The sequence below is a fragment of the Leguminivora glycinivorella genome, chromosome 19, assembly GCF_023078275.1.
Source record: "Leguminivora glycinivorella isolate SPB_JAAS2020 chromosome 19, LegGlyc_1.1, whole genome shotgun sequence".
Lineage (NCBI taxonomy): Eukaryota > Metazoa > Arthropoda > Insecta > Lepidoptera > Tortricidae > Leguminivora > Leguminivora glycinivorella.
The window spans coordinates 14,282,420-14,296,462 of NC_062989.1; the positions used below are offsets into that span (position 1 = coordinate 14,282,420).

Here is a 14,043-nt window from a genome sequence, read left to right on the forward strand (position 1 = left end):
TAAGCATATTTATCGAACAGGCAACAATTTCAATTAATTTACTTCAAAAAGCTTAGGAAAATTATCTTTTTTTTTTATATAGCCTATATTGTTTCCCACTGCTGGGCAAAGGCCTCCCTGTTTTCCGCCACTCGTCACGGCTCTTTGCATGCTTCCGCCAATCGCCACAAAATGAGTCCAGGTCTTTCCGCCATCTCATTTTTGGCCTACCTCGGCCTCGGGTAATTTGTGGTGCCCATTCGGTCGCTATTTTGGCCCATCTGTCAAAATTATCATTACCCTATATAAAATCCAAAGGAATGAGAACCAGGGGAATGAGAATAAAAGTATGTTTTTTGTCGATTTTGCATGGATCGCGACGACTATTCATGACGGGTAGACGGTCTTCCCAACACTGACCTTAAACATGTTTTTACATTGAAACAAGCAGTTCAATGAACGTGTGTATTAATAAATTGTTGATAAAGTAAATTAATAATTCAACACAATTCCATATGTTGCTGTACAATATTGAAACGTGAATATTTATTGAAACGTACCCAGTCAAAATACAATTCAAACGTGTTTAGACATGTCTCGTGTACTCTTGTTACTTCTTGTGATAAATCTATCTCAGATATCACGGAATTATGATAGGTGCCAACAGTACAAACTCCTGTATTCCTAAAAGAGGTGACAGTGCACATGAAACTGCTCAATTTTCAGTGCCACTCTTAGTAGAAATCGCCTACGTCACAATAGGCTACTAGACTCATATCGAATTTGTCACAATAAATGATTGTCTTCTGTAGTATTTGACATAAAAACACAATATTTATAGATTTTGGGTATTAAAAGTGTATGATGACTACGTATTTTCGATTACAAAATGTGTGTAATTTTTTATTCATTTTGGCCACCGAAAACGCTGTCAGCGATGTAGTGACGTCATCGAATTCGAACCTTACTGCATGTCAAAACAATAACTGACTGACATATGATTCCTTCAAACATAAAAAGTCAGAAAATGTTGTTTTCGAATAGAATGACCTGATGCCCAGATAATTAACATGACTGTATTGTTTTCGCCTGATTACGTAAAAGTAAACTTTAATAGTTATATCATATATGTTATACAAGGGTGCAAAGTTGTATTTTAACACCGAGTGTGGAATTGAAAAACGATCAAGTGAAAGGATTCTATAGTTGAAAAAACGCGTTTATCACTGCCAGTAGTTCTATAGGTGGTAAAACATCTTTATCACTTGAGTAATCCACTTTTATCAATTTTAAGGCAGAACATTTGGCTATATTCAAGGTCAAATTACTTTATCCACTAGTGGATAAAATGCGTTTTTACCCGCTGGTATTAAAGGACAAAACGCGTGTTTCCGAGCTAGTGGGGGAAAAAATATTTTTTGCTGGTTTTAAGTCATAATAAAATATGGTAATATTTTATTCCGGTTAATTGGACAGTACTTTATCATATAAGACGGACTTTAAAAAAGGGTCAAGTTGCCTATTGAACCCATATCCCACACTCTTACAGTAGACTTCTACAGCACCCACGACAGCTAAGGAGTGGCGTTTTAACCCGTTACCACACTGGTCACCATAAACTCCAATAGCCTAGTGTAGACCCGACATAGTGCACCGATTTTCATAATCCGTGGCAAGAGTAACATGAGTCACGATTTTATGGCATGTTCCATTTATTCACGAAGCAATTTCAAGTGATAATCTATCTCTAAATAAGCGTTACTTTCCCATTACATGCATAGATCCTTTCATTTGTAGCTGTAGTTCAAATAAGCGATCAATGAAGTTGTGACTCACGTTACTTTTACGTGGATTCACCTGGCTAAGAACACTCCCGACTAGAGATGGGTAGTGAGTAAATACTAAAGAGTAAATATCGAGTAAATACTCAGTATTTACTCAAAATACCCGTATTTACTCGTTTTTACTCAAATTGGTGGGTATAAACTATTTAGCGTGCTGAAATGGAAATACAAATTAGAAATATTGGTGTATTTTGTTATCGGCTACTAAGTTAAGTAATCAAATTTATATGAATTTTATTTAAAGATGTGCTCTCCATACATGTAACAATTTTTCACAAAAATAAAATTCAGAAATTACCAGTGTGTTATACATCATCTGATAGGTCTTTAAAAAATAATTGAATGTTTCTAAAAAAGTTTTTTAATAATATGAACAGTTTTGGAATAAAACGATAATTAAGGCCGAAATAATGTTTATACCTTTATAACTTTCAAATTCGTTGTTGGAAAAATATCCAGAAACCGTCAAATTATTGCCCATATAATACAAAACACAAAACTAGTACTTTAAACGTCATCAGCTGAGCCATTTTTGAGTTTTCTTTAGAAAACCCTTAATAAAAGGTCGTAAGTGCCACATTAACAATCACTTCCGAACGTCATGCCGTTATCTAGAACATCAATTTAATTTAGGTCTCATACTTTTACTGAAAATACCTGCTTTTTTAAAACAAAACTGCTAACTAAACATTATCACTATTTTTTTCTCACAATGATTACCTCTTTTTCGACAAACTAAGACTCCCATAAGCTTCTAATAATATAAATCTCATTTAAACATGTCCACACAGTTAAAATAAATACGACTAAGTACTTAAAACTCATTTTTTAAATTATTTTTAGGTAACAGTTTCTACTCACCCAAATGAGTAAATACGAGTATTTACTCGGTGCTTTGAGTAAATTACGGGTAAATACTCAGTATTTACTCACCCCTACCCATCTCTACTCCCGACTAAGGCCGTTTTCACATGATCCGATCCGATATCGGATGTCGGACCGACATCCTACATCCGATAAACGCTTCCGATAGTGTCGGATGTCGGTCCGATAAAACGCATTGTTCCAAATCAATGAAGTATGATTTTGTATCAAAAATATTTAAAAAATGTTTTATATTTAATAATTATAAACACTATATCCTAAATATTATATTGTAAAATTAAAATAATGAGCATAAAAAATACTCAAGAGTGTCAGGCAAAATAAATAATTTTACATTCAACTATATCTACTAAAAGCTGAAAAAACTAGTATCCGCAATTCGGACCGATGCATTAAAACCTTTTTTTTTCAATGGAAATTGTCAACTAATTTGAATTTCGATCATTAGAAGCTGTTTAATAGACGCCATTTTTGTCACGCACACTACTACACACGTATACATACATTATATACGCACACAAACAAATATTGTATTTGATCTAAAGAACCTTCCCTTAAAGTTAACGGAATTCAATAAAACACGGTGTATATAAAATCTATGGTAAATATCCCGCTTTTCTCTTCCAAGGAGCTGGAACGGGAAAACAGTTTATTACATTAACTTTCCAGGTATCAAACAGAAAAAAAATCGGGTTATTAAGTCTTACGCCGTTTTCACATTATCCGATCCGATATCGGATGTCGGAAGGATTTCCATAGAAAAAATCCAAGATGGCGCCTGTAATGTATGGGATATCTGTCCGGCATCCGATATCGGATCGGATAATGTGAAAACGCACTTAGCCGTGGAGAAGACAGCTGCAGGAAAGCGCTGGCGCTAGGTCGGGAAAACGCTAGACCGGTTGAAGAAGACGAAGATTAAGGGCCAGTTGCACCAACCACATTTAACAGACACGTCATCGTCACGCAGCAGACGTCTGTGTAACTCCCATAAAATAAAATTTAACGAACGCTTTAACGGTGACAGACAGTTTGGTTCAACCGACCCTGTCCGTTTTCACATTATCCGATCCGATATCGGAAGTCGGGAGAATTTCAATAGAAAAAATCCAAGATGGCGCCTGTAATGTGTGGGATATCGGTCCGACATCCGATATCGGATCGGATAATGTGAAAACGCACTAAGTCTTAGCGGTGACCACTGCCTCAAATTCTAGACAGACGGACGTTCCTGTGTTGCTGAAAACTGTCACTTTCCTCAGCACCCTGCCGTAGTCTCTGGTCAGCATGAACACGTGGTCCACGAAATCGTAGTCCACGTTGTTGAAAACGTACACACCCTGAAAAAGATAATACACCGTGTTTTTATTGTTTTCCGTTAAATTCGATCCCACCAAAAACATTCTGTAAAAAACTAGCCAAGTCTCGATGGAGCTGCTTGTTCATCTCTAAAAAGTAATGAAATCTAGACCAAGTTGTGCCAAGTCCAAGGTTCCTTACTGCGATTTTTAACTATAAAACTCCCGTGTGACTCAGACATATTTAAAGATAATACATATACCACAGAACTATTAACATATCGGGCGTTATACCGACCTAATACGTGAGTAACCCGCCAAAATATTCCTTACTGCGATTTCTTTATTATTATACTTAAGGTTGTGTGACTTGGCCGTTAAAGGGTACACAAGGGTACAAAACCAGGTGCTCCATTTAAGAACCACTGGATAAGACCAGAACGCACATTCATCAAAGAGGATAGAGTATTAAAGAGAGTTACTATCGAAGTAATATGTGTACTCACAGTGTATAGACTGCCATCTCTTGACACAGGCTTAGAACTATTGAACCTCAGTTTTGACAATTTGGCCCATATTCTTAGCTCGATATGTGTTAAAATGTCAAATATTAATATTAGCGCCATCTAGCTGAGCGTACCCCAAAGGTGTAATGCCATCTAGGCCACCGTACCTTTTTCTGTACGGTACTGAGGTAAGTTTTTTTCTTAGACTTTATCTTTATATACGGAATTATATATGTTTTTGCTGAAATTAAGTTGGGTGGGATAGGATTCTATGCCTTTGCCTGTTTGGCCACAGAGTAGAATCTTGAAAGCTGAGGGTAAGGCAAAGTGTAAGTAATAACATCTAATTATTATTGACAATCTTACTTTCGGGACTGAGCAGGTCTTCTTATCAAACTTGATGTCGAATATCCGCCCCATCATCGCCACGAAACGGCCTCTGCAGCTCATGCCATTGATACGGAAGGTTTGCTGCCATTCACCGTTCACCAGCAAATAATCTTGGAGGGAAAGCTAAATGAAACGAAAAAAAAAGAAATATGTACATTAAAACCGAAATAAATTACACATATGAAAGAAAAAGTGACCAAGTCCTCTGGTGCCTGAGGCTGGAATCGAACCAGCGTACTTTCCAATCGCGGGAAATGCCTCTTTATCCGCTCGGCCACCCAGGTCACAGCTGTCGAGGTCGAAATTATCTCTCATATGAGTTATCTATACAAGGACTCGTAGCGCCCTCTTTTCAGTTTCAGTTTTTCTTTCATATGTGTAATTTATTTCGGTTTTAATTTATATACATAGTAGTGTGACTACTTTAAGACAGCACAAGTTGAAATATTTTCAATAGATTATAATTTAACTTGTGTTCATTAGAATATGTACATTCATACATACAATCACACCTGTATCCCATAAAGGCGTAGGTGGAGCACATGTACCTCAGCAGTTCTCGAAAAGTTTCTACAAAGATTAAGGGAAAACTTTGTTTTATTCCTATTTTGTTACCAAGATTTATTTGATGAATTGAATTTTTTTGTAAGTTTTATTTCGTCATAAAGCTTCTCTAGTATCTATATTTTCTTAATTATAGCAATTATCCTGTATATATCTTATGAAAGTCGACTTATAATTACTAAATGTTGGTACCAAAGTAGGATCTATTAAAATTTTCTGACGTGGCTATGTACAAAGTTTGTGGGAACTGGGTGGCTAGCCGAATGGCACAATCGCTCACGAAACGAAGCGCTAGTAGATATCTATCTCTATCGCGCTTGCGTATTGGCGCGACAGAGCCAGCGGCGTATCGCTTTCGTTTGGCGTCGGAGAAATGCCATTCGGCTACGGGGCCTGCTCAACTACTCAAGTTTCAGAGTCACTCTTGGAAATCAAGGGGTCGAAAGAAAGCAATGAACATGATTAGTAGATATCAAACACATCCACGTATCGCATCTCTGGTAGAAAGGTACCCTAAAGGGCCAGCAACGCGCATGTGGAGGCTCTAGAGTGGCAGGCGTCATAGGCTACCGTGACTGCTTATCACCAGGCGGATCGAGCCCGTATTTACCATGGTGTGATACCTATGAAAAAATTACATTGCTGAAATTTATGTTTCAATCACTTCCCTTCATCAACTTTATGATTTTTATCAGTTTTTATTTTATGAAAATAGTGGAAAATTGTTATATTTTTGGTAAACACCAACGATATAAAAAATTTTGCCGCCTAATTCCCCATAAGTTGATACCAAAGACGACTTTTAAATTTTAGGATTTTTTTTTTCATAGTATTTTCTCATACAACTTTTGGCGGTCGAAAAAACGCATTTTTCACAAATATATATTACTACATTTTTAGTATGTCAAAAAGACACACACAAAGAACTAAAAAAACCAAACTTCGGTTCTGTGGGAATTATTATGACCCCTCCCATACAAATGCTCGTACAACTCTTCTACTAGTAACTAATTATGCTGATGAACGCTGAACGCACAATAACTACGACGTAGACAGAATTAGAACATTAATGGATCCATGTTGCAGTACTTATTTAATTTAGGGGCAATTCTGTAGCTTAAAGTACTCTGATAGACATGTAGAACACATGTACCGGTACATTGTGAGAGAGGTAAGTAGGTATTATTATCCTGTCATCACCATCAGCATTTCTGGCATTTCTGCGACGCGAAACGAAAACAAAACGCCGCGAAAGGTAGTCGCGCCAATACGCACGAGCAAAACAGATTTCCGAGCGTTTCGTTTCGTGAGCGTTTCGTGAGCGTTTGTGCCATTCGGCTACGCACCCAGATAGCACCAGGGTAGGAGCGAATGGAGTCTAGTGTTGGAGCACCAAGTGGATCAAGATCCACTTCGGGTCGCTGAGCCATCGCAGTAAGTGCAGTAACGCCGTGTCTTGCGTGGGCGACGGTCGCGCAACCGTCGCCGTCGCGTCTCATACTTCCATATCGATAAGGTTTGATTTCGTATGCGTCGCATCGCCGTCGCGCGACCGTCGCCCACGCAAGCCACGGCGTAAGTAAGTAATTCAAGGGTTTACCTTCAGACCCGGATCTGACTTGTACGCCGTATAGTTTCCCCGTAGAAACGGCTTCATACTCGTGTTATATAACTGAACGACGACGTCGCCGGACAACTCTTTTTGGTACGGCGGCGATGGGCTCTTGCATTTCTCCGCTCGCACTATTGTGGAGACGAAAGGACCCTGAAATCATACATGTAATTGGTGAGTTTTCGTTCGACACCCCTGCTGGGGTGTGGGTGGCCCCTCGGGGCGCACCCCATCCTCGTGGGGCGGTCTGAACTACACGTAATTATATCATCATCATCATCATTCTCTTGCCCTTATCCCAGTCACTTGGGGTCGGCGCAGCATGTCTTTCTCTTCCATACATCTCTGTCACTCGTCATCTCATCATTAACTTGTTTTAGTTCCATATCATGTCTCACACAGTCCATCCACCTCTTCTTCGGTTTTCCCCTCCCGTTACTTCCACCACCTTCCACATTCATTCGTAATACCTTTCTCGTCACATGCCTTTCATCCCTCCGCATTACATGTCCATACCATGCTAGTCGATTCGCTCTTACTTTTTCAACAATCGGTGCTACTTTCAGGCTTCCTCTGATATACTCATTCTTTATCTTATCCATTCTTGTCACGCCACACATCCATCTTAACATTCTCATCTCTGCTACGTGCAATCTCTTTTCATCCGTCACCTTTAGGGCCCAACACTCTGATCCATACATGACGACAGGTCTGATGACTGATTTATAATTTTTTTTTTTTTTTTTTTTTATTATAAATGGGCTTACTCTTGACCACAGACTAGCCAAAGGCAAAGACGTGGCCTACGATGGAAATTTTGCCCTTCAGTCGAAGAGGCATCCGGGCGTCACAAATGGTTCCCGTGACCTGTCGCCATTTCATCCACCCCGTGCTAATACGGTTTTTCACGTCGCGGTCGATATCGCCATCACACTGTACGAGCGAACCAAGGTACTTAAAGTCGGAGCAGACCGGCAATAAAATACCATCGAGTTCTATGGCAGCAAAACCAGAGAGATCGCCGAAATCACAAAACATATGTTCTGTTTTTGATCTACTGATCTTCAGGCCAACATTCTCTAGTTTTTGCCGCCACTTCTCGAGTCTGCTCTGTACCTCGAGCCCGTTTTCACCAACAAGCACAATGTCATCAGCAAAAAGCATACACCAGGGTACCTCCTCCTGTATGTCCGACGACAAAGCGTCCATAATAAGCAGGAAGAGGTAAGGACTTAGAGCCGATCCCTGGTGCAAGCCCACCGCGACACTGAACCTGTCGGTGGTGCCGGCAGCTGACCGGACGCGTGTATAACATCGACTGTACATTGACCGTATTAGCTCTACATACTTCCCAGGCACGCATTTCTCTTTCAGAGCCCACCACAAAACCTCTCGGGGTACGCGGTCGTATGCCTTTTCGAGGTCAACAAACACCATATGCAGGTTCCTTTTTGCGCGCCTGTATTTTTCGCACAATTGGCGAAGTGCAAAAATGGCGTCTGCTGTACCTCTTCCCGGCATAAACCCGAATTGGTTTATAACGTAATTATATAACAGACAATATTAAGAGGTGATTATAAAAGCGCTGGTATCCTAGGTAGATGTCGCGGGTTCGAACCCCAGCTCGCACCAATGAGTTTTTTGTAATTTATGTGCGAAATGTCATTTGATATTTGCCAAGTCGCTTTTCGGTGAAGGAAACCATCGTGAGGAAACCGAGCTAATTCCAAAAAGGTCTAGTTTACTTTCACCCTTCGGGTTGGAAGGTCAGATGGCAGTCGCTTTCGTAAAAACTAGTGCCTACGCCAAATCTTGGGATTAGTTGTCAAAGGCGAACCCCAGGCTCCCATGAGCCGTGGCAAATTCCGGGATAACGCAGGCATGATGATTAAGATGTGATTATACTTATAGCTATTAAAGCTGATACAGAACGTGAGAAAGTTTCGGAAAAATTTAGCTGTGACAGACGAACAGACAGACGCAAGAGTGATCCCACAGCGGTTCCGTTTTTCTATTTTGAGGCACGGAACCATAAAAAAATGTAAAAACAGTGTGTAAGAAGGTTGACTGCTAGAGAATGCCTTAAGTAGCATTAACCTCGCCTTTTGTACAATAAAATTGGTTCGAATCCCGGTAAGGGCATTTATTTGTGTGATGAAGATATTTGTTTCTGAGTCATGGATGTTTTCTATGTATATAAATATGGATTTATCTATATAAGTATCTCGTCGCCTAGCATCCATAGTACAAGCTTTGCTTAGTTTGGAGGCTAGGTTGATCTGTGTAAGGTGTCCCCAATATTAATTATTTATTTAATTTCTTTATGCAATAAAGGTGAAATAAAAATAAAATCAAAGTAGCAGGGTCTATCATTAAATAACCTAACCACAAAATTAAAATTTTGAAAAACCCCCGACCGCGACATAGTGGACCTATTTTTATGAAACATGGCTAAGAACACTCCCGACTAACTCAGCTTTTGAACAAAAAAAACTAAATCGAAATCGGTTCATCCGTTCGGAAGCTACGATGCCACAGACAGACACACACACACACACACACAAACAGACAGACAGACAAACAGACAGACAGACAGACAGACAAACAAACAGACAGACAGACACACACACACACACACAGACACTTGATTTGATTTATTTGCTAAAATGAAAGCACAGGTACATGCATGCAAATACAGTTTAAAATCCTTAATACTAATATAACAAAATTCAGATTTCAAGAGACATCACAGATACAATTTCAAAGATTGAAATGAAAAAAAAAAGTCAAATTAATTCAATAAATTAGCAAAATATTCGTCAATTGAGTAATATGGTCTATTTATAAAATATTCTTTCACTTTTCTGTCAAATGATTTAATGACAGACACGTCAAACTTATAACACCCCGTCGTTTTTGCGTCGGGGGTGAAAAAGCTACTTACCGATTTCGAAACGATAATGCTTCTTGCTCCGATGAAATTAATGGCACAAAATAAAAATAAAATACACGAACCGCAAAGAATCATTTCGAAACATGAAATAAATCGCGCAATATGTGTAATCTAACGAGTCCACCGGCTTAAACACAATTTGATGACCACTAGGTAAATATATTAAAAAGTTATTAACCTCGTCAAATTAAAGCGAAAATGGGCAAATAGCAGTTGATTCGTACAGCAATAGTGAAGGCTACAACTTTTTAGGGTTCCGTAGTCAACTAGGAACCCTTATAGTTTCGCCATGTCTGTCTGTCCGTCCGTCCGTCCGTCCGTCCGCGGATAATCTCAGTAACCGTTAGCACTAGAAAGCTGAAATTTGGTACCAATATGTATATCAATCACGCCAACAAAGTGCAAAAATAAAAAATGGAAAAAAATGTTTTATTAGGGTACCCCCCTTACATGTAAAGTGGGGGCTGATATTTTTTTTCATTCCAACCCCAACGTGTGATATATTGTTGGATAGGTATTTAAAAATGAATAAGGGTTTACTAAAATTGTTTTTTGATAATATTAATATTTTCGGAAATAATCGCTCCTAAAGGAAAAAAAAGTGCGTCCCCCCCCTCTAACTTTTGAACCATATGTTTAAAAATTATGAAAAAAATCACAAAAGTAGAACTTTACAAAGACATTCCAGGAAAATTATTTTGAACTTGATAGGTTCAGTAGTTTTTGAGAAAAATACGGAAAACTACGGAACCCTACACTGAGCGTGGCCCGACACGCTCTTGGCCGGTTTTTAGTAATCATTATACTACTCGTTCATATATTCGAGGTATAAACAATAGTTATTTGTTATACAAGGGGGCAAAGTTGTATTTTAACGCCGAGTGTGGAATTGAAAAACGAGCAAGTGAAAGGATTCTATAGTTGAACCACGAGCGAAGCGAGTGGTTTGAGAATAGAATCCTGAACTTGCGAGTTTTTTAACACACGAGAAGTAAAATACATTTGCACCCGAGTGTAACACAAAACTTTTCCCCTCACTATAGCGAGGAAACTACAACGCAAAAAATGCGTTTATCACTGCTTCCAGTAGTTCCGCAGGTGGTAAATCATCTTTATTACTAGATTCACCTAATTTTATAAATTTTAAAGCAGTTGATTTGACTTTATTCAAGGTCAAATTACTTTACCCACTAGTGGATAAAATGCGTTTTTACCCGCTGGTATTAGAGGACAAAACACGTGTTTCCGAGCTAGTGACGGGAAAAATAATTAATCTATAATGTAACCATCAGCGGAGGAATCGCTGACTCCCGAGTCACAGGTTTCGACCTAGTTCGGGAGACAGAGGCATGACCCTGGTGAACTGATACAAACCTAACAATAAGCTTTTCTGGGTGGCTAGCCGAATGGCACAATCGCTCACGAAACGAAGCGCTAGTAGATATCTATCTCTATCGCGCTTGCGTATTGGCGCGACAGAGCCAGCGGCGTATCTCTTTCGTTTGGCGTCGGAGAAATGCCATTCGGCTACGGGGCCTGTACCTAGAATAATATTAATATTGTAATCCTATACTGTTAGGTTTATAGTGAATAAAGTTTAAAAAAAAAATTGATAATGGTTACATATGTTACTACAACTATGTTCTTATGATTTAGTGGATAAATAAAACAACTCTGAACTCGTCTCAACTCTTAAACTACGGTTTTTTAACTTTTTTACAAAACAATTGTATTTACATTTTAATTATCTCTTTTTAGTAGTTCCTTAGAAAGCTACTAAAATTGGAGCTTATTATCCAACGGAATACGTAAAATCTTCATTAGTTAGTTACTTTGTTCATTCGGTGAATATTCGGCAATGCAACCGAATTATTCGGCCGAATACGAAGATTGAAAAACTTGCTAAATATGCCGAATACCGAATATTTACCGAATATTCGGCCCATCTCTTTATTTATTTTGTTATAAAATTAGCAAAATTTAATTACGTAGTATTTTAAGACTTGGATACGTGCATTATATTCTTCGTAGTTAATAGAGCCGGAATCACTTATGTTGTATTACGTTCATCGAAACACCCTGTACTCGATTCTCTTTGCTGCCATTAAGTATAAGTGTGTCAGCATCATCGGCGACAGTCTGCAACCTGCCTTAATAATAATATTATCATTCCAATCACTAAGCGTGATGAAATGGCATTTTAATACACCTCGTTTGTGATTTTAATCAGTGACTCACAGATAGTAGTTACAAATAAAAATGGGAATAAATGAGTGTCCATAACCTCAGACTACAGTCTGGAAAAAAAGAGTATAAATTAAAACATTTATGAAAAACAACCATACTACGATAATATTATAAATGGGAAAGTGTGGGTCTGTTTGTTTGTCCGTCTTTCACGGCAAAACGGAGTGACGAATTGACGTGATTTTTTAAGTGGAGATAGTTGAAGGGATGGAGAGTGACATAGGCTACTATTTGTCTCTTTCTAACGAGAGCGAAGCCGTGGGAAAAAGCTAAGCTTGTGTCTGTTTGTTTGTCCGTCTTTCACGGCAAAACGGAGCGACGAATTGTCGTGATTTTGGAAGTAGATATAGTTGAAGGGATGGAGAGTGATATAGGCTACTTTTTGTCTCCTTCTATCCCCCCACTTCCTTAAAATAGGGGGTGAAAGTTTGTATGGAGCATTCCGCAATTTTCGAATTTAACGCGAGCGAAACCGCAGGCAAAGCTAGTTTCAAAATAAAGGTAGTAGGTACTTTAATAATATCTTGAAGTCCAAATCGCGCCACAAACATCCGAATCATAATGTTGTAATATTTGAAAAGTTCTGGGACCTCATCAAATGCCTTCCAACCGACAAAGGACTCAAAGCTTAGTAAACTTCAAAAAAAATGACAAAAGGAACCTGACAATATCAAGGAAGCTTTGAAGTCGATTAAAAACAGGTCGAATTGTAGGCGCACAGTACTGATATAAACTGAAATAGATACCATACACTAAATAAAAAGCGATCATAGCCCACTGGTGGCGAAGGCGGGAATGGAATCCGGGTCTCCAGCTATCGCGGCTGACGTGCACGTGCAATTTATATATAGTAGTCCTGCTACTTAAAAAAACAAATCATTAAATATTTAGTAAAATAATTTTATTTGTTACATACTTCATTAGAACAGATAGTGCGAAAACCTTTACTTCGTATTTTTACGAAAACGTTCGTATTTGGCATGCTATTTCAGACAGTGTCAGTACGTTTTGTACTGAGACTGACTGAAATAGCATGACACGTTAGTACGTTTCCGTCAGAATACGAAGGAATAGTTATTTGTTATACAAGGGGGCAAAGTTGTATTTTAACGCCGAGTGTGGAATTGAAAAACGAGCAAGTGAAAGGATTCTATAGTTGAACCACGAGCGAAGCGAGTGGTTCGAGAATAGAATCCTGAACTTGCGAGTTTTTTAACACACGAGAAGTAAAATACATTTGCCCCCGAGTGTAACACAAAACTTTTCCCCTCACTACAGCGAGAAAACTACAACGCAAAAAATGCGTTTATCACTGCTTCCAGTAGTTCCACAGGTGGTAAATCATCTTTATTACTAGATTCACCTACTTTTATCAATTTTAAAGCAGTTAATTTGGCTTTATTCAAGGTCGAATTACTTTACCCACTAGTGAATAAAATGCGTTTTTACCCGCGGGTATTAAAGGACAAAACACGTGTTTCCGAGCTAGTGAGGGGAAATAGTTATTTGTTTTACAAGGGGGCAAAGTAGTTGTTTAACCGCACGTGCCAATATTGATATCCGAGCAAGCGAAAGATTCCAATATTGAACCGCGAGCGTAGCGAGTGGTTCAAAAAGTGGAATCTTGAGCGTTGCAAGGGTTTCAAGGCACGAAGGTTAAACAAACTTTGCCACCAAGTGAAACACAACATTTTTCACCACACCAACACGAACAAAGTAGGTACTAACTATAAAACATGAAATGAAATCAAATCCATCAATTTAT

General features: G+C 38.7%; 1 protein-coding gene across 1 annotated transcript; it reads right to left on the reverse strand.

Moving 5' to 3' along the window:
- Nucleotides 1-3,825: 3,825 nt before the first annotated feature.
- On the reverse strand, nt 3,826-10,031 carry LOC125236555. Its single transcript, XM_048143395.1, has 4 exons — nt 10,023-10,031; nt 7,067-7,231; nt 4,879-5,025; nt 3,826-4,048 (listed from the first exon to the last, which is right to left on the reverse strand). Exons 2-4 carry the CDS (start codon nt 7,121-7,123, stop codon nt 3,890-3,892), a joined length of 363 nt encoding a protein of 120 aa, XP_047999352.1. The 5' UTR covers nt 7,124-7,231; nt 10,023-10,031; the 3' UTR covers nt 3,826-3,889.
- Nucleotides 10,032-14,043: the final 4,012 nt, after the last annotated feature.

Excerpts from the sequence above, each read along its gene's own strand:
- LOC125236555 (XM_048143395.1), bottom strand. The coding sequence starts at position 7,123 with ATGAAGCCGTTTCTACGGGGAAACTATACGGCGTACAAGTCAGATCCG. Across the intron at positions 5,026-7,066 it reads AGTCAGATCCGGGTCTGAAG|CTTTCCCTCCAAGATTATTT; the intron begins GTAAACCCTTGA and ends CGTTTCATTTAG. Across the intron at positions 4,049-4,878 it reads AGACCTGCTCAGTCCCGAAA|GGTGTGTACGTTTTCAACAA; the intron begins GTAAGATTGTCA and ends TATCTTTTTCAG.